The sequence below is a fragment of the Megascapheus bottae genome, chromosome 6 (assembly GCF_031878675.1).
Source record: "Megascapheus bottae isolate mThoBot1 chromosome 6, mThoBot2.hap1, whole genome shotgun sequence".
NCBI lineage: Eukaryota > Metazoa > Chordata > Mammalia > Rodentia > Geomyidae > Megascapheus > Megascapheus bottae.
In genome coordinates this window covers 65,038,526-65,066,378 of record NC_143514.1, presented here as the reverse complement: position 1 = coordinate 65,066,378, position 27,853 = coordinate 65,038,526, and the positions used below count along the sequence as shown (strand labels likewise).

Genomic DNA, 27,853 nt, shown 5'->3' with positions numbered 1-27,853 from the left:
CCTTGAGGGGCTGAAAGATGAGGGGCTAGGACAACAGGAAGTTTAGGGTGCTAGAGGCTTGTGGTTGGGCTGCTGGGGCCTGGTTGGCTACGGAGCCCTCAGAGGAGGCAGGAAGTCAGGCTGGAACGTGGGCGCGGGGAGACAGGTGGTAGAGCTGAGACTGGGTCTTGGCAGTCAAACCAGGCCAGAAGCACCATGTGAAGGGGCCAGAGGGTCACAGGCGGGGCAGGTAAGGAGCCATGGGAGGGGTAAAGGCTGCAGAAGGCAGAGATTTGCAGGGCCAGGCACCCAGCCTTCAAATGGAGAGACAGAGCTGCTCTGCTGGAGGCTGGCAAAGGGGGCCGCTCTTGCCTCAGCAACACTGTTTGCCATTGCTCACTTGCCTTGCACTGGGATTTTGGAGATCTTGGTGCTCCAGCATGTGGATGTTCCAGTATTTTAAAGATCTTCAAGAATCTTCGTCTAGTTCCCCCGTTCAGAGGATGCGGCTCTTGAAGCCTATCCAGGGCAATGTAGTCACTGCCCGGATTCCCTCAGCAAGATGGGCAGAGCCGAGGCCCCCTTCCTTCTGGTGCACTGAAGCAGGGTCACATGATGGAGAGGCTTGAGTCTGAGGACCCAGGAATCCGTCCTGGTCCCTGAACATGATCTAAGTGACAAGAGTCTCTGGAGTTAGTCAGATGGACTCGTGACCAGCATTACTGAGAGATGGTGGCGGAGGGAGTCGGTGATGTTTATCCTTGGAGATGGCGTTCCCTGAGCCAACAACTCTGACCCAACTTTGGGAAGTTGGAGGTGAAAAAGAATGATGAGAAAAGGAAGAGGAAGGGCTATTTTTATTCTGGTGAGGGATGCAACTGTCTCTGAATTTCCATCTGGAAAGCTGCCATTCCGGTCCTCTTCAGGATATCCTTCACTCTGGTCCCATTCCCTCCTCCTCAACCCCAGCTGTGTGTGTGTGTGTGTGTGTGTGTGTGTGTGTGTGTGTGTGTGTGTGTGTGTGTGTGTGGTGGCCCAGTCCTGCTGATTCCTGCCTCAGGCCCTAGGGGATGAAGCCCCAGGAACTACCCCCACATCCTCACAACCTAATTCTGAGCTCTCAGGGTTTTTTTTTTGGGGGGGTGGGGGAGGCAGGGGGGAGCAGTCCCCACATCAACCAGACGTTCCAGGTTTCCTCTGTCTCTCTGGAGTTTTTCATGTCACACACTTTCCGTAGAGTCAGCATTTCCCAGCCTTTCTCCCCTCTTCAGCCCCAGGCCTGAGGCCTCTTGTGGGGGCTGGAGAGCATGCTGGATCCTCCTATGATTCATCTCCTCCTGGACAGGCAAGGGAAGTCCCCCTACGGCACCCAGCTGTGCTGATGGGTGGATTATTTGGCCCTTGGGCTCAGGAGAGTGGCTCTTCTCCAAAGGAGAAAGGCCCAAATGGACCTGGCCAGCGGCTGGCAACTCAGCTCCTATAATCTTAGCTACTCAGGAGGCTGAATTCTGAGGATTATGGTTCAAAGCCAGGCTGGGCAGGAAAAGTATGTGAGACTCTTGTCTCTATTTAACCAGTAAAAAGTTGGAAGTGGAGAGGTGACTCAAGTGGTAGAAGGCCAGTCTTGTGCAGAAAAAGCTTAGACAATAGCACTTAGGCTTTGAGTTCAAGCCCCTGTACACACACACACACACACACACACACACACACACACACACACACACACACCAAATGAACTGAGGATTCAGAAGAGGGAAAAGTCATTCATTAAGGAAATCTAGAAAACTTTTCTTTTTTGGGAGAGGGGGGCATGGGGCATGAACTCAGCCTGGGCCCTGTCCCTGAGCTCTTCAGTTCAAGGTTATCACCCTACTCTTGAGCCAAACCCCACTTCCTGTTTTCTAGAGGTTAATTGGAAATAAGAGACTGGCTTTGAACCTTGATCCTCAGATCTCAACCTCCTGAATAGCTAGGGTGACAGGTGTGAGCCACTGAGCGTGGCTTAGAAAACTTTCTGAAGAATCAAAGCAGTTCTGAGAACGGAGGTCCATTTTGGAGAGTACTTAGGACTTAGGCTTAGGTGGGGATCCTGGAATGAGAAGGGCAGAGATCTGGGAGTAAAAGAGATAAGACAGTCCAGGAAGGGAGGTAGTACACAGAACATGCATTTTAGAGTCAGAAAGACTCAGGAATAATTCTGGCTTTGCTGATTCTTTTCTAATTTTTGTTTCCAGTCCTGGAGTTTGAACTGAGGGCCCAGGCTTTGTCTCTGACTTTTTCCTCAAGGCTTATGGTCTACAGTTGCACTTCTGGCTTTTTTTTTTTTGCCAGTCTTGGGGCTTGAACTCAGGGAACTCAGGGCCTAGGCACTCTCGTTGGACAATTTTGCTCAAAGCTAGTGTTCTGCCATTTGAGCCACAGCATCACTTCTGGCTTTCTCTGAGTATGTAATACCTCAGGGCTTCGTGCATGCTAGGGGAGCACTCTACCACTAGGCTTCGTTCCTGGGCCCCTGGCTTTTTGTTATTGTTGTTTAGTGGAGCTGAAAGTGTTTTGGGCTTTCCAGCTTCAGCTGGCTTCAAAACCTTGACTCTCATCTCTCTGCCTCCTGGGTGGCTACGCTCATAGGCATGAGCTACCAGTGCTAGGCTTTGCCAACAAACTTTAGTATTTCTTCTCTATCAGAGTGCTTATGGGAATCCAAGAAAATAACGCCTGACTGTCATGTGTCCGGGATATCATCTGACACATAGTAGGTATTTAAAGGAAGTTAGGCACTTCCTTCCCCTGCAAAGTAAGTAGTAGGCTTAGGGGAAGACTGTTCACACCCGTAATTACAGCCATCAAAGCACCCTTGGCCTTGGCAAGGCAGAGAACTGAGCAGACCCACACTTATGGTGTGGCTTTGCAAATGATCTTGTTTCCTGCACCTAGTGTGAGAACTCAGGCAGGTTAGATTCTAAGCAGGACTGGGAGGACTGCCTAGGAAGACCCTCGCATAAACACTCCCCCAGACCCCTCCGATCCAAACACCACAAAATGCCACAGGCATCATCATAGGAAAGTGTAGGGAGAATAGACCTGAGGTGAGGGCAGAGACCACACATGCAACTCAGGCTAGTACTCTGGTTTCTCTTCAAATTGTATATATCGTTCACCTTTTACAACACAGGCTAGATCCAACAACTGTTCACACTCAAGCTAATGACTTCACAGCCAAGTTCACCCACGGAAAGCAATTCTGAAGAGAAAAGGTGACCAAGATGCCACCCCAAAATGTAGATGTGTTTACTTCTTTTATTTTCATTTGTTCTGGTACTGGGACTTGCACTCAATGGTCTAGGTGCTGTCCTTCAGCTTTTTTTTTTTTTTTTTTGGCAGTCATGGGGCTTAAACTCTGGCCCTGGCCACTGTCCTCAGCTCAAGGCTAGTGCTCTGCTACTCAAGCCACAGAGCCACTTTCAGTTTTCTGGTGGTTAATTGGAGGTAAGAGTCTCATGGACTTTAGTACCCAGGCTGGCTTTGAACCATCATCCTCACATCTTGGCCTCCTGAGTAGCTAGGATTACAGGCATGAGCCCTGCTTTGTCGTTTAGATTTTTCACTCAAGACTGGAACGACCACTCAAGCCACAGTTCTACTTCTTGGTTTTTAAATAATTAATTAATTTTATTTGTTTATGTTTCTTTACTTATTGCCAGTCCTGAGGCATGAACTCAGGGCCTAGGCTCACTGTCCTTGAGCTTGCCTGCTAGCTTTTCTTTTCCTTTCTTCAGAGCTCTACCACATGAGCTATAGCACCATTTCTTGGTTTTTCTATGTATGTGGTATCAAGGAATGGAATCCGGGTCTTCCTGCATGCTAGGCAAGCACTCTTGCCACTAGGCCAAACTCCTGGCCCTGTTTTTTTTTTTTTTTTTTTTTTTTTTTTTGCCAGTTCTGGGGCTTGATGTCAGGGCCTGGGTGCACTGTCCTTGAGCTTGCTTGCTAGCTTTTCTTTTCCTTTCTTTAGAGCTCTACCACTTGAGCAACAACATCACTTCTGGCTTTTTCTGTACATGTAGTACCCAGGGATCAAACCCAGGGCGTTGTGCATACTTGGTAAGCACTCTACCACTAGGCCTCACTCCCCGCCCCAATTTTTTTTTTTTTCTGTGGGTCATAGGGCTTGAACTGTGCCTGGGCACCATCCCTGAGCTCTTCAGCTCAAGGCTACCAGCCTACCCTGAGCCAAGCCCCACTATACGTTTTCTAGAGGTTTTAGAGATAAGAGTCTCAGGTCTTTTTGTGCCCAGGCTGGCTTTGAACCTTGATCCTCAGATCTCAGCCTCCTGAGTACTAGAATTACAGGTGTGAGCCACCACACCTGGCCTTTTTTTTTTTGTAGGTTGTAAGACTTGAACTCTGGGCCTAGGCGTTGTCCCTGAACACTTCTGGTCAAGAGTACCACCCTATCCCTTGAGCCACAGCGCCACTTTCAGTTTTCTGGTGATTAATTGGAGATAAGAGTCTCACTCCAGGCCTAGAAATTCATAATCAATACTAGTCTGCTAAACTCCTCACAGAAGAAGCCTAATTCATTCCATGTAGCCCAGTGTTTCCCAAACCTCCTGGCACAGTTTTGCTTTCCCCACTGCGCTATCCGTTCTATGCCTGCTCTTGAGAGTGGAAGCTTAGGATCAGCTGTGTAGCTGATGCTCCTGCAAGGACTGTGTCTCATGGGGCCTGCCTGCCTTTAATCCTGGAACATTTCTTTTTTTTTTTGTGGGGCATAGGACTTGAACTCAGCCTGGGCGCTGTCCCTGAGCTCTTCAGCGACACCATGTAGCCTGGACTAGTGAGGATTTGTCTAAAAGAGAAAGAAAGAAAGAAAAAGCCTGTAATCCTAGCTACTCAAGAGGCTGAGATCTGAGAATCGAGGTTCAAAGCCAGCCCAGGCACTAAAGACTTATTTCCAATGAATCACTAGATAATGGAAGTGGCGGTGTGGCTCAAGGGGGTAGGTTGGTAGCCTTGAGCTGAACAGCTCAGGGATGACATCCAGGCCTAGGAGTAGGATGAAGAGAAAGGGAGAAGATGCAGCCATGGCTGCTATGGCTGTTGTTTATGGTAGTCTAGAAAGGAAGAAGGTAATACTGGGTTGGAGCTGCTGTTTGCTTCTCAGATGGCAGAGCACGCAGTGCTCTGGGGAAGAGTTGTTCACAACATAAACAAGTAACCAGCAAGGAAGATCTTCCCATTTAATTGGAAAGTCCTTATAAGGAGGCTTTAAGTAAGGTATTATGTGTGAGAGATAGGTAGATGATAAAAATGTACAGCTTTCGTGTGTGTGTATGAGTGGTGTGTGTGTGTGTGTGTGTGTGTGTGTGTGTGTGTGTGTGCGCGCGCGCATATGCTTATACTGGGGCCATGTATCCTTGCTTAGCTTTTTGCTCAAGGCTAGGACTCTACCACTTGAGACACATCTCCTTTCCAGCTTTTTACTGGTTAATTGGAAACTCTCAGGGAGTTTTCTGGCTGGATGGCTTTGAACCATGATTCTTAGGTCTCAGCCTCCTGAAAAGCTAGGATTGTAGGCATGAGCCACCAGAGCTCAACCAGAATGTTTAGCTTTTATCCAAGTTTATTTCTTCATGTACAGCGTGCATTTATAAAAGGCAGATAACAAGTCATGTGAGAAGAAACAGAAGGAAAGAACAAAAGTAGTTAAGAGTGAAAATCATAAGGATTATGATCAGTTACACACTTGGATACTGCATATCTTTTTTTTTTGTCGGTGTGGGACTTGAATTCTGGGCTTGGGCACTGTCCCTGAGCTCCTCAGATCAAGGCTACTGCCCTACCCCTTGAGCCTCAGTGCCACTTCTAAATATTGTATATATATATTTTTTTCTTTTTTTTATGGGTCATGGGGCTTGAACTCGGCCTAGGCACTGTCCCTGAGCTCTTCAGCTTAAGGCTACTGCCATACCCTTGAGCCAAGCCCCACTTCACCTTTTCTAGAGGTTAATTGGAGGTAAGAGCCTCAGGTTCTTTTGTGCCCAGGCTGCCTTTGAACCTTGATCCTCAGATCTCAGCCTCTAAGTAGCTGGTATTATAGGTGTGAGCCTCCGAGCCTGGCTAGAATTTCCTTTTTTTTTTTTTTGCCAGTCCTGGGGCTTGAACACAGGGCCTGAGCACTATTCTTGGGCTTTCTCATGGCTAGAACTCTACCACTTGAGCCACAGCACCATTTTCGGCTTTTTCTCTATATGTGGTACTGAGGAATCGAACCTGGATCTTCATGCATGTTAGGCAAGCACTTTGCTACTAGGCCAAACTCGCAGCCCCTAGAACTTACTTTTATAGGAGTATTATCAGAATTACATTCGATGATCAAATAATGCAAATTACATGAAGTAATTCTTGGCATAGCACCTGGTCCTGGGCATTCACGTTTAACTACAAATTATACTTATATAGGTTTATACTCTACATTCTGCTCTATAACTTGTCTGCATTTAGGATTCTTTCTCTGTCTATACATGGAGCGCTAACATTTAATGTCTCAAATGAAATGTTAGCTTGTTAAATAGGTAAGGGTGGCAATTTCAGATACTACTTCCAGCAAGATATATGGATGTCAATATGGCTACATTGTAGGGAGTCCCAGACTTACTGACTGGTCAGTGAGCAGCCTGTCATACAGCTTTCTGTGAAAATGAAGTGACTCACCATTGTGACTGTGACACACAGGGCATGGCTGTGATGGCAGCTCACATCTGTGTCCTCAGTACTAGATCAGAACCTGACATGCAAGCATGTCCATTAAACTTTTGCATGACTAATGTAAACTAATTAAAAAAAATTTAATAGCCTGGATAATTAGGAAGTTGCAGCTGGAGCTGGGGTGTAGCTTAGTGGTCAAGTATTTGCCTAGTATGTAGGGCTTCAGCTCCAGCATCTCAAAAACATGTAACCAAAAAGAAAAGGGAAAAAAAAAACCAGAGAAGAAAGTTGTAGCCTTTTTTCTGTGTTAGTACTGGGGCTTGAACTCAGCAGCTGGGAGACCTCACTTGGCTTTTTCACTCAAGACTGGCACTTGACCCACAACTCTACTTCTGGTTTTTGTTTGTTTGTTTTGTTTTGTTTTCTTCTGGTTAGTCAAAGATAAGAGTCACATGGATTTTCCTGCCTGGGATGGATTTGAACCTTGATCTTCAGATCTCAGCCTCTTAAGTAGCTAGGATTTATAGGCATGAGCCACCAGTGCCCAGTTTAAAGTCATGGTCATTTTAAGTCAAGTGACAGAGACCTAGGCCCAATGTTTATCCTCATTAGATGGCATTCCCTACCACATGTATGCCACTGATGTGTGCCACTGATTTTAGGGGAGGGTAGATGAACATTTACCCATGTTAGTTTACTCATTTTAACATGCATTGTGATGAGTAGCTTCTATTTATGGCTGATAATTCTGGTTTTCCATTTATGGTAGTGAAGTTCCCATATCAGACAATTTTTAAATAGGGAACCATACTCTATGGAACTACCAAAAATCAGAGAAAGAGAAAGAGAGAGATCAGGAGGAAAAATGAAAATGTTAGATGATTTTAGTGTTAAAGATGTTTAAGATATTTAAGTAATGAAACACCATGCTAGGATAGAATGAAAATTGTTCTTATTTATTTAGTCCTTACTATATAACAGACCCAAGTTCAGTTCCCCGGTACCACATACATAGAAAAAGCTGGAAGTGGTGCTGTGGCTCATATGGTAGAGCTCTAGCCTTGAGAAAGCCCAAGAACAGTGCTCAGGTCCTGAGCTCAAGCCCAAGACTGGCAAAACAACAAACAAACAAACAAACAAACACAAAACAAAACTAAGGGAGGCTCAGAAGAGTGTAGTGATCTGTGCAAAGCCCTTCTGCCAGTAAGTAACAAGTGATCCTGGGACTGAACTGGTCACAAGTTAGGAGCAGAGTGCAAGTGTCTTGCCTGGCACGCTGTGCAGCTATAGTTCAAACCCTAAATGCACCAAAAACCAACAACTGCAACAAAGCAAAAATCATGTGGAAGTGCTGCTGTGGTTCCAGTGGTAGAGCGTTAGCCTTGAGCACAAAGAGGTTCAAGAACAGTGCTGAGGCTCTGAGTTCAAGTTCCACAACCAACAAAAGCAAACAAACAAAACAATGCCACATGCACACAGAGAACAGAGCCTCTCTGCTGGAAGTGACAGGCTTCCAGCTACCAAGCATCACAAGTAAGGCTCCAAACGAATAAAACTCCATAGAGCAAATTGCATCTAGACACACCCAAGAACTGAGACTCACTGAAACAGGCTCATTGGGCATATAGAAGTTACTGGGTAAGGAACTTCTACTAGAGTAACAATTAGAATAATTGCTCTGTAGCTCTTATTGATGATGATAATTAACTAGCAGAATTAATTCTATGTTTAAGCCATTTCTAGTTTGTGAAAATAAATCCGTCTTGTAGCTTGGGATGTTAGAGCATATGCTTACCATGTACGAGTGTCTGGGGTTTATTGCCAGCATTAAACAACAACAAAACAAAAACTTGGAGCAGAGTGTGGTAGCTCACGCCTGTAATCTTACCTACTCAGGAGACTGAGATCTGAGGATCAAGGTTCAAAGCCAGCCCGGACACAAAAGGACATGAGACTCTCATCTCCAATTAACCTCTAGAAAATGGGAGGGGGGCTTGGCTCAAGGGTAGGACAGTAGCCTTGAGCTGAAGACCTCAGGGACAGTACCCAGGCTGAGCTCAAGGCCATGACCCACAAAAACAAAACAAAACAAACAAACAAAAAAACTTGGTACTAACCAGGCACAAGTCATGCCTATAACCACAGCTAATCAGGAAACTGAGATCAGGAGAGTCCAAACAAGAAGTGTTTTAACTTCATCTCAATAGAAGAAGCTGGGCACAGTGGAACACACCTGTCATCCAAGCTGAATAGTCCAGGCTGGCCCCAGCAAAAATCAAGACATAGGGTCTGAGTGGCTGTCCTTGACCTTTTGTGTGACGGCCACTTAAGCCACAGCTCCACTTTTCAGGGTTTCTTGAGGTTTTTTTTTTTGATGGTTAATTGGTGATGAGCCTCATGAATTTCCCTACTCTGTCTGGCTTCGAACTGTGATCCTCACATCTCAGCCTCCTGAATAGCAAAGATGATAGGCACGAGCCACTGGCACCTGGCGAGGCTTTGGACTCTCTAAAGAGGTGCTCTTTTGGCTCCTCTTGAGCCATATTTCCAGCTACTTTTTGTGCTGGTTATTTTCAAGCTAGGGCCTCACTTTCTACTAATTCCGGTCCATGGCCCGTGATCTTCCTACTTATGCTTCCCTGAGCTAGTATGCCCGCCATTTGGTTGAGATGAAATCTCACAAATTTTATTTTTTTTAGGGGGGGGACAAGGCTATCAAATCTATCTCCCAAGTATCATGAAACATATAAGGTCAACTAACACTCACACTGTAGAAAGATATATATGATGACTTATGAACCGTAGGGGGCTCTGACTATTTCATATGAGAAAATATGAGCTTGATGGGGTCTCTTTTCCCCATCCTCTCAAGTAGGGAAGGTAAGGCCAAATGGCCTTGGAGACAGTTCTTCCCAAGCTCTAGCCTAAGCTGGTGTGAGAGTATGCAAGATGCCGAAAGGGAAGAGATTCTCCAATTGAAGATAAAAAGTGGGAATTAGAATGATTTCCACAAAGTCACCCAGTAAAGGTACAACTAGTATTTGAATAGAAGTCGCAGAACTCCAGGGCCTGTGTTCAAAAACCCCATTATTCTCACCTCCTCTTAGAATGAACTTAGACGAACAACTCTAGCTGTGTTGTGTCTTAAATAAGTCATGTGGGTTTAGGCAGGCTTCCCTGAGCTCATCTGAAATGAGACCCCAAATCAGCTATGGTATGTATCTATATAGTCCCAGTTACTTGAAAGGCCAAGCCGGCAGGATCTACACTTCAATCAGTAATCATAGCACTTAGTGTATGGCTTGATGAGTATGGCCTGAGTGAAATGTGACAGAAGCCTGGGGATTGGAGAGGAAAGAGCAGTCAGAGGGCTTCTCAGAAGAGGTGACATTTGAGCTGAGCTATGAAGGTAGAGTGAAAAGTTCAGCAAGTGGACTAAAGAGTCCCCATTATAAAGGTGTGAGGTAAGCATGTAGTGTGGGGGTGTTTGGGAAAGGCAGAGTAGCTCAGAGGACAGACTGTGTGAACATGCAAGTGCATGTGTGCCTGTGCATTTGTGCCTCTGTGTGTGTGTAGCAGGAAGGACTGATATAGAGTTGATCTTCACATTAAAAGGACTCGAACACATGGTACATGCATCACACCAGGGACCAGTGCTTTCCAACAAGTTCCAAGATGCCATAGGGAGGCCTACGAGCTTCTGAAGGCAGCCCCCACTCTGCCTGGCACAGAACAGCTCTACTCCCACCTGCTGTGTCTAAGAGGTTCATTTGTTCATTTGTTTGGCTGTATTTTGTTTTTCATTAAGGTGATATTGAGGCTTGCACTCAGGGCGTTATGGTCTCACTTAGCTTTATACTCAAGGCTGACAACTCTCCACCACTTGAGCTACACTTCCACTTTCAACTTGTTGCTGGTTAGTGATTAGAGCATCGTGGTCGTATCTGCCTGGTCTGGTAGACCTCAGCTCTCAGTCTCCTGAGTAGCTAGAATTGGAGGTAGGCATGAGCCCCTAACTAGTTCTAGACTGGAGTTCAGCTTCTTCAATTCATCTGATGGAGAATTCTCACCGCTAAAGGAGGTAAACAAAAAAACAGTTACTACCGGGCCAGGAGTTTGGCCTAGTGGTTGAGTGCTTGACTAGCATGCATGAAAACCCGGGTTCGATTCCTCCATACCACATACACAGAAAAAAAAAAAAGCCAGAAGTGGTGCTGAGACTCAAGTGGTAGAGCTCTAGCCTTGAGAAAGTCCAAGGACAGTGCTCAGACCCCGAGCTCAAGCCCAGGACTGGAAAAAAAAAACAGTTACTACCAACAAGATCATGGAAGATTTCTTTCTGCTAGTGAGAAGCACAACCTTGTTAAGAAGGAGCCTCTGGCTGAGTGCCAGTGGCTCGCTCATGCTTGAAATCCTAGCTACTCAGGAAGCTGAGATCTGAGGATCACAGTTCCAAGCTAGCCAGGGCAAAAAAGTACCCATGAGACTCTTATCTCCAACGAACCACTCAAAAACCAGAAGTGGCCTATAATTGACAAGGAAAAAATAAAGAAGGGACCCCTCTGAATATGACTGTATGAATGTAAGTGTGGGTGTGGGTTAGAGAGCAGAGATCTGACTCCGCTTCTCTGGCTGGATAGAGGCTGGACAGAGGAGTTATGATTAGGAGAGGTAACAGAACCCTCTCTAGTAAGAGGAGGATTCCATCAAAACAGAGGTCTCCCAGAACACGCCTGACTCAAGCTGAGATCTGAGGATGATAGTTCCCAGGCAGGAAAGTCTCTACTACTGCTATCTCCATTTAATTACAAAAAAAAAAAAAAAAAAAAAAGCCAGAAGTGGAGCTGTGGCTCAAGCATTGAATGCTAGCTTTGAGCACAAACACTCAAGGACAGCCAGGTGCTGGTGGCTCATGCCTATAATCCTAGCTACTTGAGAGGCTGAGGTCTGAGGATAGAGGTTCTAAGGCAGCCTGGGCAGGAAAGTCTGGGATACTCATCCCCAATAAACTGCTCAGAAAAAGCAGGAAGTGATGCTGTGGTTCAAGTGGTAGAGCACTAGCCTTGAATACAAACAGCCCAGGCCCTGAGTCCAAGCCCTAGGACAGGCAAAAAACAAACAAACAAAAATATATATAGTAATTATTATTATTAAGAAAAGGCTCAGGGATAACTCCCAAACCTTAAATTCAAGCCTCTCTCTCTTCTTTCTTCCATTCTCTCTCTCTCTCTCTCTCTCTCTCTCTCTCTCTCTCTCTCTCTCTCTCTCTCTCTCTCTCTCACACACACACACACACACACACACACACACGGATCTCCCTCTAAGAGCTTGTTGAAAAGTACGTGATCTCTATGAGGTAGTTCCCCGAGAGGGACCCATGGGGATGGGTGGGTAGGGAGGCAGGAAGTGGGTAACTATGCTAACAGAGGTACCAGTGGCGGTTTGCCCATCCCAGGTGGGAGGGTGGGGCCTAGGGTTTGGTATAGGCCTGGTGTGAATTTATGTGTGATAGAGGGAACACTAGTCAGGGCTAGGATCCCCCATTTCAGCTACTTTGTGGCTGCTGAATGGGGGCCTCTGAGTTGACAATCTCTAGTAAGCTTGGGAATTCCCAGGGCCAGGCTCTATGCTAAGATGTCTGATGTTGGTGAGTCATGGTTCTAGAGGAAGCTTCTTCAGTCCCCTCTTTATTCCCCCAAGGACCATGGGCTGTAGCTGCAGCTCGAACCTTGAAGATGATTGGATGGAAAACATTGATGTGTGTGAGAACTGCCATTATCCTATAGTCCCACTGGACAGCAAGGCCACGGTAAGAGGCAAGATGGGATGGGTGAGGTCTGGGAGCATTGCCTAGTGGTAAGAGTGCTCACCTAGCATGCGGGAAATCCTGGGTTTGATCCTTCGTACCACACACACAGAAAAAGCTAGAAGTGGTGCTGTGGCTCAAGTGGCAGAGTGCTAGCCTTGAGAAAAAAGTGTCCAAGGAGGTGGGCGCAGTGGCTCCCACCTGTAATCCTAGCTCCTCAGGAGGCTGAGATCTGAGGATCTCAGTTCAAAGCCAGCCGGGTCACTAAAGTCCATGAGACTTTTATCTACAGTTAACCACCAGAAAATTGGAAGTGGTGCTGTAGCTCAAGGGGTAGGGTGACAGCCTTGAGCTGAAGAGCTCAGGGACAGCACCCAGGCCCAGAGTCCAAGCTCCACGACTGAGCAAACAAAAAAAGTGTACAAGGACAATGCCGGGGACCTGAGTTTAAGCCCCAGGACTGGCAAAAAAAAAAAAAAATGGGGTGGGTGAGAGTCAGGTGGATGGGCATCCTAGGAGAAAGAACTCCATGAAATAACTGAGCAGGCCCTCTTTCCCTGGAATGTAGGAAGAAAGACCCAGCGAAGGAAAGATACTCTCCTAAAGTCACATAGCAAGTGCAAATACAGTTGGTAAATTCAGGAAAAGATTCAGCCAAATTAGAGAAAAGAAGAGCAAGGCGGAAGAGTGGGGAAACAGGGTCTCATCAGTCTTCTTAGACCCCACTTCCTCCCCTACCCCCACAGCTGCCTCTCAGGAATGGCTCTGAAGTTCGGGACCCACTGGTCACTTATGAAGGCTCCAATCCACCAGCTTCTCCACTGCAAGGTGACTCCAGACCACCCAAGGATGTGGATTCCTGGCTGCTGGCTGTGTTTCCCCCATCTACTCTCCTGTCTTGCCTTCGTTGATCCGAATCTTGCCCCTGTCCTGTGATTCCATCCTCGCTGCCAATCACAAGCCACTTCTCCTTGACACCCCCTGTCTTTGCAGATAACCTGGTTATCGCCCTGCACAGCTATGAGCCCTCCCACGATGGAGACCTGGGCTTCCAGGAGGGCGAACAGCTGCGCATCTTGGAGCAGTGAGTGACAGGCAGGGCCCGGCTCTCTCGGCCCTCCTGCAGCCTCTGGCTGATGCTCCCGGGCTTGGGATAGGAGCTTTGGGGACAAAATGAGAGGCTCCAGAATGCTGATGGGGAGGGGGTGGGTGTCCGGCCTAACTGGGGACTCTGAGGGACAGACGACTGCCTCTATGATGCAGGAACGGCGAATGGTGGAAGGCGCAGTCCTTGACCACCGGCCTGGAAGGTTTCATCCCCTTCAACTTCGTGGCCAAAGCTAACAGCCTGGAGCCAGAACCGTGAGTGGGGAGCCATCGTGGGGTTGCGTGGGGAGGCGCGATCCTGCGGGGGGGGGGTGTGTGAACACCCAAGGGGGATGGAGGAGGAACCGACCCAGAGCCCATGGACTTTGCTTCTGTCCTGCGCAGCTGGTTCTTCAAGAACCTCAGCCGCAAGGACGCAGAGCGGCAGCTGCTGGCGCCTGGGAACACGCACGGCTCCTTCCTCATCCGAGAGAGCGAAAGCACGGCGGGTGAGCGGCGGGGCGGCGCGGCGGCGCCGGTGGGCGTGGCCTCGGGTGGGCGGAGCCTCTGCCCTGCGGGCGGGGTCTGATGGGCGCGGCCGCGGCGGGGGCGGATACCATCCCAGCCTGACCACTTCACCGAGGCGCTGGGGGATCGAGTCCCAGCTAAAAGGCAGGTGGTGACAGCGGTGATTCTCGAGAGACTCCCTCTCTCTTTTGCGTTCATCCGTTTGTTCCTGCAACCATTCACTCACTCTCTTGCTCAGGATCCTTTTCACTGTCAGTCCGGGATTTCGACCAGAATCAGGGAGAAGTGGTGAAACATTACAAGATCCGTAACCTGGACAATGGTGGCTTCTACATCTCCCCTCGCATCACTTTTACCGGCCTGCACGAACTGGTCCGCCATTACACCAGTGAGAGCCCTCGCAGGACCCCCTTAACTCTGTCCTGTCAGCCTGTCACCCACTAATCATTCTCAGGGGGGACCCTCCAATAATCTTCCAGGGTATGTCTTTATTACTGCAGAGGACTGAGGTGCAGTTTCCGACCCTGCAGCCCTAGATGTCAGCTGACAGACCCTCTCGCCCCCCCTCAACCTATTTTCACCAGGATGAGATCTTGGAAAGGATCTTGGGGGCTTGGGAGGAGCCTCACATATTGACAGCACTTTCCTCTGTCCTCACAGATGCTCCTGATGGGCTGTGCACGCGGTTGAGCCGTCCCTGTCAGACTCAGAAGCCCCAGAAGCCATGGTGGGAGGACGAGTGGGAGGTTCCCAGGGAGACCCTGAAGCTGGTGGAGCGACTGGGGGCCGGCCAGTTTGGGGAAGTGTGGATGGGTGAGTGTGGCCCTCCAAGGATAGCTGGGAAAAGAAGGGGGGACATGCCCATCAAGATAGCGCCTCCCAACGGCCTGGAGCCTGAGCTCTGCAGCGTCCCCAATCCCTCCTGCCCTCACCCAGGGTACTACAATGGGCACACGAAGGTGGCAGTGAAGAGCCTGAAGCAAGGCAGCATGTCTCCAGATGCCTTCCTGGCTGAGGCCAACCTCATGAAGCAGCTACAACACCAGCGCCTGGTCAGGCTGTATGCGGTGGTCACCCAGGAGCCCATCTACATCATCACAGAATACATGGAGAATGGTAGATGCTGCAGCCATGCTTGGCCGCTCGGGGTCGCTGTTGCCTCCCCCAAAATGGAGATGAGCTCTTTCCTCTGGACCAGCACTCAGGTCCTAGGTCTCCAGAGGAGAGAAAATAAGGTGTTTACCAGCGCCTGGTAGAGGGCCTAGCCTAAGGTGTCAGGCCTTGGAAGAACACTTGCCCTGATTTTCTCTGACCTGCAGTTCCTTTTGTTTTCTTCCATGACCTATCTGATCTCAGGATGTTTGATCCTTGAAAATGAGGGGTTTCTAGCCTCTCTCTTCTCTCTGTCTTGAGCCTTGGTGGAGAAGATTTACCCCCAAAGACTCTTTTCCAGTTCTGGGGGAACTCTCCACCCACTTGGATTGCTCCAGGGCAGAGTGAGAACCCCAATAACACATAGGCCAGGCACCAGTACCTCATGCCTATAATTTTAGGTACCGAGAGCCTGAGATTAGAGGATCTTGGTTCAAAGCCAGCCTATCCAGACAAATCCAAGAAACTCTCCAGTTAAGCTGCAAAAAGTTGGAAGTGGAGATGTGGCTTAAGTACTAGAGCATTAGCTTTTTGTTGTTGTTGTTGTTGTTGTTGTTGTTGTTGATGGTTGTGGGGCTTGAATTCAGGGCCTGGGCACTGTTCCCTGAGACTCAGGGCCTGACCTCTTTTTGTTCAAGGCTGGCACTCTACCACTTTGAGCCAGAGCACCTCTTCTGGTTTTCTGGTGGTTAATTGGAGATAAATGTGTCACAGACACTGTCTAGGCTGGCTTTGAACCATGATCCTCAGATCGAAGCCTCCTGAGTAGCTAGGATTAGAGGCATGAGCCACCAGCACCAAGCTAGAGCAACAGCTTTGAGTGGGAGGCCCTGAGTTCAAGCCCCAGTAACAGCACAAAAAAAAGGAAAGAAAAAGAAAAAAAGAGGGATATATGTTTCTAGACTCAGCTTTAATCACACTGATTTGCTGTATATAATATGAACTATCTCTGATACTCACTTTCCCTAAGTGTGACAGCAGAAACCTAAAGGGATCACCTTGAAAAAAATATAGACTAATCATCAAGGGCTCTAGGGTCTGACTGCCTACTTAGAGTCATGGATTTGGGTTGATCACATTGCTTTTTCCTATCTTGGTTTTCTTATCTGCAAAATGCTGATGCAAATCCGGTAGCAACTTCTTTTACGGGTCTTTGTGAGGATGAGTTAGGTAGGACTGCATTGAGTTGGTCCTAATCTGGCTCTGATAACAAGCTGTTTAATTTTTTTTTTTTTGGTCTATTGTGGGGCTTGAACTCTGGGCCTGGGCATTGTTCCTGAGCGATTCATCTGAAGGCTAGCACTTTACCACTTGAGCCATAGTGCCACTTTTGGCTTTCTGTTGGTTAATTGGAGATAAGAATCTCATGGAGCTGGGCGCAGGGGTAGGATGGTAGCCTTGAGCTGAAGAGCTCAGGGACAGTGCCAGGCTGAGTTCAAGTCCCATGATCCCCCCCCCCAAAAAAAAAAGAGTCTCACAGACTTTCCTGCCCAGGCTGGCTTTGAACTGTGATCTTCAGATTGCAGCCTCCTGAGTAGCTAGGATTACAGGTATGAGCCACTGCACCCGGCCCAATGTCTTTTTTGTGTGTTGTTCCTTCGGCCTGAACTCAGAGTCTGGGCACTGTCTCTGCTCAAGCCTACCACTTGAGCTACAGTGTCACTTCCAGCCTTTTCTTTCCTTTTCTTTTCTTTTGTGGGGGGAGGGGGGCATGGGGCTTGAACTCTGCATGGGCACTGTACCTGAGCTCTTCTGCTCAAGGCTACCACCCTACCTTTGAGCCAAGCTCCACTTCCCGTTTTCTAGAGGTTAATTGGAGATAAGAGTCCCAGATCCTTTTGTGCCCGGGCTGGCTTTGAACCTTGATCCTCAGATCTCAGCCTCCTGTGTAGCTAGGATTACAGCTGTGAGCTACCTCGCCTGGCACTTCCAGCTTTTTCTGTTTATGTCCTACTGAGGAATAGAACCCAGGGTTTCCTGCATGTTAGGCAAGCATTCGACTACTAAGGCACATTCCCAGCCCTATCACAGACTTCTTTATGGCTCTACCGCTAGAGAGGAGGTCCCTTGGGCCTCCAGATCATCTTTCCAGTCTGTTCAGTACTGGGCACTGCAATATTGGATAGATGAGACAAGATTCATTTGGGGGAGGGGGCAGCATTAGGCTTGAACACACAGCTTCACACTACCTGTCTCATTTTTCTACCACTTGAGGCACACCTCCACTTCCAGCTTTTTGCTGGTTAGCTGAAGGTAAGAGTCTCTTCTTTGTCTGTGCAGCTATTCAAATCTTGAGCTTCAGATCTCAGTCTCCTGAATAGCTAGGATTATAGGCACGAGCAACTGGTACCCAGCTGAGAGAAGACTTGCTGTCAAGGGAACCTGATTTTAGTTTTATAGATACTGAGAAAACCAGAGTTTGTGCCAGCATGCCATGAGAATGTAGAAGATGATGCAATTTATTACTACTGGTAGGTGGCTTCCTAGAAGAGCAGTCTGGCTGAATCATGAAGGAAAAACAAACATTTTTAGCAGACAAGGATAAAATAAAGATTTGACAAATGGTCTGTGGAGAATTCTCTATGAGGAATCCAAGCAGGCCTGATGGCTCATTCCTGCAATCCTAGCTAGTCAGGAGGCTATTTAAGGATTATTTTTTCTCCCAGTTCTGGGGCTTGAACTCAGAGCCTGGGCACTGTCATTGGACACATTTTGCTCAAGGCTAGAACTCTGCCAGCCACAGCACATACACTTTTCTGTGCATGTGGTTCCGAGGATTGAACCCAGATACTAGGCCAGCACTCTACCACTAGGCATCTGGATCATGGTTTGAAGCTATCCCAAGCAGGAAAAATCTGGAAGACTCTGATCTCCAAATAACCATCAGAAAACTGTAAGTGGTGCTGTGGCTCAAAGTGGTGGAACACTAGTCTTGAGCAAAGAATAAAAAATTAAAAGCTCAGGAACAAGCCAGGAGCGGTGGCTCATGCCTGTAATTCTAGCTACTCAGGAGGCTGAGATCTGAGGCTCAAGCTGAAGAGCTCAGGGACAGTGCCCAGGCTGAGTTCAGGCCCTATGACCCACACATATACACACAAAAAGCTCAGGGACAAAGTCCAAGACATAAATTCAAGTTCCAGGCTCAGTGTCCCCCCCCCCACAGAATATGAAAAATGTCTCTGTTAGGAGAAAGGCAGGGTAGAGCAAAGATCTAAGTGTAGACCACACAGAGCTTTGGATGCCCAGCTGAAGAGTTTGAACTCTGTCCTATGGCTGACTAGCGGCCAATACATCCCACAGTGGTATTTCATTCCAGCTCTCCAGCAAAGGCCTTCCCATATCCCAAGTACATTCATCCTGAACAGATATGCTTTACTTGTCCTTCCCTTCCCTTCCCTTCCCTTCCCTTCCCTTCCCTTCCCTCCCTCCCCCCCTCCCTCCCTCCCTCCCTCCTTCCCCCCTTCCTTTCTTTCTTTCTTTCTTTCTTTCTTTCTTTCTTTCTTTCTTTCTTTCTTTCTTTCTTTTTTTCGCCAGCTCAGGGGCTTGAAACTCAGAGTCTAGGCACTGTCCTAGGCTACCACTCTACTACTTAAGCCACAGTGTCTCTTCTGGATTTTTCCATTTATGTGGTACTGAGAAATGGAACCCATTTTTCATATATGCTAGGCAAGTACTCTAGCACTAAGCCACATTAGCAGTCCCTCTCATTCTTCCTTTCTACAAGTCAGACACCACTTCCAGACTCTCCTTATGTAAGACCCATGTGAGGTCCTCCCCTTGGGGACCGCGTGTCAACAATCTTTGCTTCTATCCATAGGGAGCCTAGTGGATTTTCTCAAGACCTCTATAGGCATGAAGTTGACCATCAACAAACTGCTGGACATGGCAGCTCAAGTAAGGGGATTGGCGAGGGGCTGGGCATGAGTACAGGCCAGTGGGGGTGAGGACAGCTCACCTGTACCTGGCCTGCAGATTGCAGAGGGCATGGCATTCATTGAAGAGCGGAACTACATCCACCGTGACCTAAGGGCTGCCAACATCCTGGTGTCTGACACCCTAAGCTGTAAGATCGCAGACTTTGGCCTAGCACGTCTGATTGAAGACAATGAGTACACAGCCAGGGAAGGTAGGTGTGGGCTAGGAGGGAGGGCTGAGTTCTGCAGGGGTCTGACCAGGCCGACTCAGATGACCTTACTCCGTGTCCTCCCAGGAGCCAAATTTCCTATTAAGTGGACAGCACCAGAAGCCATTAACTATGGGACCTTCACCATCAAATCGGATGTATGGTCTTTTGGGATCCTGCTGACAGAGATTGTCACCCATGGCCGCATTCCTTACCCAGGTCGGTATCCCTGGGAAGGAACTGAAAGGTTCATGAATCAGGAAGGTCAACAAATCTGTTCTACTCACAGCTTCCCAGGCTTAGAATCTGAAACTTCCAGCTTGCTTCTCCTCTATCCTATCAGGGAAATGATTTCCAGGACTGGCTTCCTACTCTGTATCTGTAGCTTCCTCTCCCTTCAGTAACCCAGTTCCGGTGCTGGCTGCCTAGTATGGTAGAAGTGGATGTAGCACTGGAGGCAAGAGGCCTGCTTGTGTGTGTGTGTGTTTTTCTGAAGCTTGCCCTCAGCATTTCAGAGCTGTCCTTGAGCTCTTTTTTGTTCAAGGCTCTACTACTTGAATCACAGCTCTGTTTCTGGCTTCCCCTGCCATCTCCCCCCACCCACCACCCTGGTTAATTGATTAGAGTCACAGGCTTTCCTGCCTGGGCTGGCTTCAAACTGTGGTTCTCAGATCTCAGCCTATTGAGTAGCTAGGATTACAGACATGAGCTACTGGAGCTCCTCTCTCCTTGTCCTTCTCTTCTTTTTTTTTTTTTTTTTTTGGTTGGTCATGGGGCTTGGACTTTGGGCCTGGGTACTATTCCTGAACTCTTCAGCTCAAGGCTACTACCCTACCCCTTGAGCCACAGCACCACTACTGGTTTTCTAGCGGTTAATTGGAAATAAAAGTGTCACAATCTTCAGTGCCTGGGCTGGCTTTGAACTGCTATCCACAGATCTCAGCCTCCTGAGTAGCTAGGATTATAGGCATGAACCACTGTGCCCAGCCCTCTCGCTCTCTTCTTCTCTCCCTCACCTCTCCTTCTTCTTTCCCTCCCTCCTTCCTTTGGTGGCAATACTAGAGCTTCATCTTAGGGTCTCATGCTCTTGCTTAGCTTTTTTGCTCAAGACTAGCACACTACCACTTTAACCACATTTGTAGTTCTAGCCTTTTGCTGATTAATTAGAGATAAGAGTCTCTTGATGGGGCCAGGAACTTGGCCTAGTGGTTAAAGTGCTTGCCTAGCATGCACGAAGACCCGGGTTCGATTCCTCGGTACCACATATATAGAAAAAGCTGGAAGTGGTGCTGAGGCTCAAGTGGTAGAGCTCTAGCCTTGAGAAAGTCCAAGGACAGTGCTCAGGCCCTGAGCTCAAGCCCAGGACTGGCAAAAAAAAAAAAAAAAAAAAAAAAAAAAGAGTCTCTTGATTTGTTTTCTTGGACTGGCTTTGAACTACAATCCTTAGATCTCAAATTGCTAAGTATATAGGATTACAGGTGTCAGCTACAGATATCTGGCTTGAGGCCAGGCCACTGGACACTTAGCAGACTGGCAACTGGTACCAAGTTTAGTTTTGATCAGATCATTCCTTTTTTTCCTCTATTTTATATATGAGATAAAAGCAATGCATACCCTTATTGAGATATTATGAATCCTCACTTTGGACAAGTCGTCACCTTTCTGATCCTCAGTTTCCTGAAATGAGAAAACAGACTTTGTGAAAGATCTTGATGCTTATGGTAGTAAATGCTTATTAGACACTGACTTTCCTTTCAGCTAAATCTGAAGGAGGGAGTCCAGATCTGGTGGCTCATCCCCATAATCCCAGCCACTTGGGAGGCAGAGATCAAAATGATCTTGGTTTGAGGCCCAGCCAGGGTAAAAAGTTAGCCAGACCCTCATTTCAACAAACAAGCTGGGCATGGTCGTTCATTTCTATTGTCTCAGCTAAGGAGAGGAATAGGCAGGAAGATCATGGCCAAAGACTCGAGACTAGAAAAAACTCAAGACTCTACTTTTAAAATAATTACAGCAGGCCAGGAGTTTGGCCTAGTGGAAGAGTGTATGCCTAGCATGTACAAAGACCCAGGTTTGATTCCTCTGTACCATATACAAGAAGGGTATGGTTCTAGCCTTGAGAAAACCCAAGGATAGTGCTCAGGCCCGGAGCTCAAGCCCAGGATCGGCAAAATAATAATAATAATAATAATAATAATAATAATAATAATAATAAAAGCCAGGTGCAGGTGGCTCACACCTGTAATCCTAGTTATACAGGAGGCTGAGCTTTGAGGATCCTGGTTCAAACCCAGCCCGGGCACTAAAGTCTGTGAGACTCTTATCTCCAATTAACTACCAGAAAACCAGAAGTCATGCTGTGGCTCAAGAGGGAGGGGGGTAACCTTGAACTTAAGAGTTCAGGTACAGCACCCAGGCCCAGAGTTTAAGCCCTCCAACTGACAAAATTAATTAATTAAATAAATTATTATTATTATTATTATTATTATTATAGCAAAAAGGGGGGTAAAGATGTGGCTGAAGTGACAGAATGGCTGCCTAGCAAGCTCAAGGTCCTGAGTACAAACTTTGGTACTGCAAAATAAATAAGAAAATGTATAAACAACTGCTCTTCTGATTGGCCTTCCATTTCTTGGACAATGCTCTTAACTCCAAATTTAGCCAAGATGAGTAAAAAGATTTTTTTCCCCTGGTGCTGAGGATCAAACCTGGGGCCTGTGCATGCTAGGCAAGTGTGCTACCACTGAGCTGTACCACCAGTATCTGGGTGGAATTTTTTTTTCCACATTAATAATAACAATATTTAAAAAAAGAAAGAAAGAAAAAAGAGGAAAACAGGAAGAAAAAAATCATGTGATAAATGACAGCTGACACATGACACTAGGATTGGGGACATGATGTGGAAAACCAGGGACCTGAGTAAACTTCCATCTGTTCTAGCAGATGGTCCTGGCCACTGAGGTATCAAAGGGTACAAAAAAAACGGACCTTTTTTTCTGTTTTCAAGAGAAGTCAAGGGGCCGGGAGTTTGGCCTAGTGGTTAAAGTGCTTGCCTAGCATGCATGAAGACCCGGGTTCGATTCCTCGGTACCACATACATAGAAAAAAGCCGGAAGTGGTGCTGAGGCTCAAGTGGTAGAGCTCTAGCCTTGAGAAAGTCCAAGGACAGTGCTCAGGCCCTGAGCTCAAGCCCAGGACTGGCAAAAAAAAAAAAAAAAAAAAGAGAAGTCAAAAGTTGTTGCTTTATAAAACTTTACTTACTTCTAACTATATGTGATTCAATTTGTTTTACAACACCATATGAACTGACTTTGAGCACTTGACGTTAGCCACAGATAGTTGGTTCCCAGAACTCCACCTTTTGATTTTTAAGTATGAGAGACCCAAAGTTAAAGCCTCACAGGGGCAAGGCCTGGGTAAAAGGAGATCTCTCTTGACCAAGGTCTAATCCCAAGCTTTGCTGAAGCAAAACTACTTTGCCAGGAATGAAGTTGGGTTTGGAGAGCCAGTTTGCCATTGTCTTCTCTCAAGAAACTAAAGGAGAAACCAGTTGGCTGCATGGGGAATTTAGGAACAGCTGTGTTACTATTGCCACTCAGTTTTTCTGAGGTCTACAGGGCAGAGGGCCTGGGAATGTGGCTTAGTGGTAGAGTGCTTGCCTAGCATGCGTGAAGCCCTGGATTCCATTCCTCAGCACCACATAAACATTAAGAGCTAGAAGTGGTGTTGTGGCTCAAGTTGTAGAGCGCTATTCCTGAGCACAGTTAAGGCACAGGAACAGAGTTCAGGCCCTGAGTTCAAGCTCCAGAGCTGTCAAAAAAATATATATATATATCTACATGGCAGAAGCTTACTCTGAAGGACCTTGAAAGAACCATAAACTATTTTATCTGTGGTTATGGTGTGTGTGTTGGGGTGGGGGAGCTGGTGAACCTTCTCAGCCCAAGGGAGGGTCTGCTTTGCTCGAGCCTAGGGTGAATCTAGTGTCTTTTATGAAAGATCTCCTGTCTAGTCACTATATCTAGTTCGTGTGTGTGTGTGTGTGTGTGTGTGTGTGTGTGTGTGTGTGTGTGTGTATACTAGGGCTTGAACTCAGGGCCTAGGTGCCATCCCACAGCTTTTTTCACTCAAGGCTAACATTGGACAACTCTACAACTTGAGCCACACTTCCACTTCTGTTTGTCTGTTTGTTTTTGTTTTTGTCGGAGGGCTTGAACTCTGGGCCTGGGCACTGTCCCTGAGTTCTTCAGCTCAAGGCTATCACCTTACCCCTGGAGCCACAGGGCCACTTCCAGTTTTCTAGTAGTTAAATGGAGATAAAGAGTCTCATGGACTTAAGTGCCCGTGCTGGCTTTGAACTGCTATCCTCAGATCTCAGCCTCCTGAGTAGCTAGAATTACAGGTGGGAGACACCTCGCCCAGCTCCACTGCTGGTTTTTTTTTTTTTTTTTTTTGGCCAGTCCTGGGCTTGAGCTCAGGGCCTGAGCACTGTCCTTGGACTTTCTCAAGGCTAGCGCTCTACCACTTGAGCCTCAGCACCACTCCAGCTTTTTTGTATGTATGTGGTACCAAGGAATCGAACGCGGGCCTTTGTGCATGCTAGGCAAGCACTCTACCACTAGGCCAAACTCCCGGCCCCTCCACTGCTGTTTTTTGTTTTGTTTTGTTTTTGGTGGTCAATTGGAGCTGAGACTCACAGACTTTTCTGCCTGGATGCTTTAAACTTCAATCCTTAGACTGCACCCTCCTGAGTAGCCAAGCTTACAGGTGTGAGCCACCAGCACCCAGCCAAACTTGGTGCTTTATGTGTGCTATCTCACTTGAATCTCAGAACAATTCAGCAAATCTACTTTCCAGATAAGGAAATTGAAACTTACAGAGGTGGCTCAGTTAGGATTCCAGCACTAAATGTGTTATTGAATGTATATCAGGCACTTCAAGTGGTAAGACGGACATCTGGGAGGTTCCGTTAGTGTGGTTTACCATGGTTGAAGACCCCTGTCCTTTTGGATTAGTCTTCACATAATTCCATTAAATATTCTGCACATCATCTGTGTTACTTGGGTTACTGCTAAAATCAACATAAAAAGAGAAAATGCTTCTTTGGGTTCACAGTTTCAAAGACCAGTTTGCTCTGCTTCTTTGGATCTGGGGTCAGGCAGCATTTCATAATAAGGTACAAACTGCTCACCTAAAGGCAACCAAGAAACAAAGAAAGGCAGAAGAGGGGCTCTGACTCCAGTATGGCTCTCAAGGACAAGTCCTAACAGCCTAACTTCCTCCCACTAGACTCCACCCACTAAAGGTTCCATTGCTTCCCACTGAGTTGGGAGATCTTTGGAGGACATTCAAGGTACAAATTTTGGTATCGGTCCTGCCTAGGGGCCTCCAAAGCCTGAAGACTTGATGACTTTTTTCCCTGTCAACCTCCAGGGATGACCAATCCTGAGGTGATTCAGAACCTGGAGCGAGGCTACCGAATGGTGCGACCTGACAACTGTCCAGAGGAGTTGTACCACCTCATGATGTTGTGCTGGAAGGAACACCCAGAGGAACGGCCCACCTTTGACTACCTGCGCAGTGTGCTGGAGGACTTCTTTACAGCCACAGAGGGCCAATATCAGCCTCAGCCTTGACAGATCTAGCTGCCTGGGACCCTTCCCCTGTCCTAACACCCTAGCTTGGAGAGATGGAGCTCTTGTGGACTTATGCACATTAGGACTCTGCACAATCTTGTATCATTATACACATCCCATGGTAGTGTGGGTTCTGCACATGTGTCTTGTATGTGTGGAGCCTGTGTGTGTTTCTTAAGACACTGTTTTAGATGTCTCTAAACTCTCCTGTTTCCTGAGACACAGAGAAAGGAGAGGCCTATGATTGATTCCCGCTTCTGCCCACCACCGTCTTTCCTTAGATCATCTAGAAGCTCTTTGTAAGCTGGGATCTTTCCTAATGCCTCTGTGTACCCCACCTCTGTGCCTGGCACACACCAGGAGCTCAATAAATGTCTGTTTATACAGGTGGTGCATCTGTTGGCTGTACTCCACATCTTTTTCCTTTGGGGTTCAGAAGTTGGAAATTGAGAAATTCTGACTTGGTGTGAGAGAAGTGATGAATGGATGCCTAGATTCTTTTCACAGCCTGGTGTTGCTGAGGCCTAAAAGGATCACCCCATAACTATGTGAATTCCTTCATATGGGACAGGGCTTTTGCTTGGAACCTTCATATATGGGCAATAATTTCTTTTTTCTTTTCTTTCTGTCAGTCATGAGACTTAAACTCTGGACCTGGGTGCTGTCCCTGAGCTCTTCAGCTCAAGGCTACTGCCCTACTTCTTGAGCCACTGTGCCACTTCTGGTTTTCTGGTGGTTAATTGGAGATAGGAGTCATATTTCTGTGCCCTAGCTGGCTTTGAATGGCTGGCTTTGAACTGTGATCCTCAGATCTCAGCCTCCTGAGTAGATAGGATTACAGGTGTGAGCCACCAGTACCCAGTTATTTTTTTCTTAATTTTTTAATTTAAATTTAAATTTTATTTGTGTGTGTGTGTGTGTGTGTGTGTGTGTGCCAGTACTGGAGCTTGAATTTAGGGCCTTACACGTTCACTTGGCTTTTTTGCTGGTGCTCTATACTTTAAGCCATTGTTCCATTTCTACCTTTTTCTAGTTAATCAGGATCACAAGTCTACTGGACATTTCTGCCTAAGCGGACTTTGAACCATGATCTTCAGGTCTTAGCCTCCTGTGTACCTAGCATTTATAGGCATGAGTTACTAATGACTGGCCATTCCAGCTTTCTTTTTCTTTTTTTGGTTATGGGACTTTAACTTAGGGCCTGGGCACTGTCCTTGAGCTTTCTCAAGGGTAATGTACTACCATTTGAGCCACAGCACCACTTCAGCTTTTTCTGTGTTATATGGTACCAAGAAATTGAACCCAGGGCTTTGTGCATGCCAAGCAAGCACTGTATCACTAGGCCACAAACCTAGCCCCCAGCTTTCTTTCTTTTTTTTTTTTTTTCCAGCTTTCTTAAAATAGACTAAATTAGCCAATTTACAAAACTGGGGAGATTGTGTATAAATTTCCAGATTTCTGCTTTTTATTTTTTTGCTGGGCCTGAGATTTGAACTCAGGGCTTTGGCCCTGTCCCTGAGCCTCTCTGTGCTTAAGGCTAGTGATCTACCACTTCAACCACAGCACCACTTCCAGCTTTCTTTGTTTATGTGGTACTAAGGAATCAAACCTAGTACTTCATGCATGCTAGGCCAGTACTCTACCACTAAGCCACACTACCAACTGCTGCCTTTTTTTTTTTTTGCCAGTCCTGGGCTTGTGCTAAGGGCCTGAGCATTGTCCTTGGGTTTTCTCAAGGCTAGAGCCCTACCACTTGAGCCACAGCATCACTTTTGGCTTTTTTTCTATGTATGTGGTATTGAGGAATTGAACCTGGGTCTTCATGCATGCTAGGCAAGCACTTTTACCACTAGGTCAAATTCCTGGCCCTCTCAGCTTTTTCTTTTCTTTTCTTTTTTTTTTTTTTTTGGGGGGGGGGTGGTCCTGGGGCTTGTACTCTGCTTAGGTGCTGACCCTGAGCTCTTCGGCTCAAGGCTACCACCCTACCCTTGAGCCAAGCCCCACTTCTTGTTTCCTTGAGGTTAATTGGAAATAAGAGTCTCAGGTTCTTTTGTGCCTGGGCTGTCTTTGAACCTTGATCCTCAGGTCTCAGCCTCCTGAGTAGCTAGGATTACAGGCGTGAGCCACCAGTGTGCTCTTGTTTTTATAATAAGAGGAAATTGTTTCTTTGACATTTATAGTTTGATAAAGAGAAAAAAAATTAAAAATATTTGAACATGGCAGTGTGTTTGACAAAGAAAAAAAAAAGAAAAGCTTGCTGGGCGCAGTGGCTCATGTCTGTAATCCTAGCTACTCAGGATGCAGAGATCTGAAGCTCGAGGTTCAAAGCCAGCCCGGGCATTAAAGACTGTGAGACTCATATCCTCGATTAATCTCTAGAAAAGGGGAAGTGGGGCTGTGGCTCAAGGGGAGGGCAGTAGCCTTGAGGTGAAGGGCTCAGGGACAGCACCCAGGCCCAGAGTTCAAGGCCCATGACCCACACAATAAGGAAAAGTTTCTTCCTTCTTTCTTCCTTCTGTCTCTTCGTCTTTCTTTCCTTCTATCTTACCTGCCTTCCTTCTTTCTTCTTCCTTTCTTTCTTTGTTTTGCTTTTTTCCCCTTTTTGGTACTGAGCTCTATCACTAAGCTACACCTTCAGCTTGTGGAGACAAGGCCTTAAAGTGGAGATCCTCTTGTCTCAACCTCTTGAAGGCTGAAATTATAGGCCAGTGCCACCACGCTTGAGTCCTGTGTGTGTGTGTGTGTGTGTGTGTGTGTGTGTGTATGCATGTGCATGTGTAGGAGACAGAGAAAGAGAGCGGTGGAGGGCCTGAGGATTGTCCCCAAGATCTTGTG

The 27,853-nt window shown here is 47.1% G+C and overlaps 1 protein-coding gene across 1 annotated transcript; it reads left to right on the top strand.

The window, feature by feature from the left end:
* Window positions 1–135: 135 nt before the first annotated feature.
* On the top strand, window positions 136–25,413 carry Lck (LCK proto-oncogene, Src family tyrosine kinase). Its single transcript, XM_090335346.1, has 13 exons — window positions 136–229; window positions 12,388–12,496; window positions 13,240–13,321; window positions 13,487–13,577; window positions 13,757–13,855; window positions 13,985–14,088; window positions 14,346–14,495; window positions 14,768–14,920; window positions 15,044–15,223; window positions 19,077–19,153; window positions 19,232–19,385; window positions 19,470–19,601; window positions 24,816–25,413. The coding sequence occupies exons 2-13, from the start codon at window positions 12,392–12,394 to the stop codon at window positions 25,016–25,018; spliced, it is 1,530 nt and encodes a 509-aa protein (XP_090191472.1). The 5' UTR covers window positions 136–229; window positions 12,388–12,391; the 3' UTR covers window positions 25,019–25,413.
* Window positions 25,414–27,853: the final 2,440 nt, after the last annotated feature.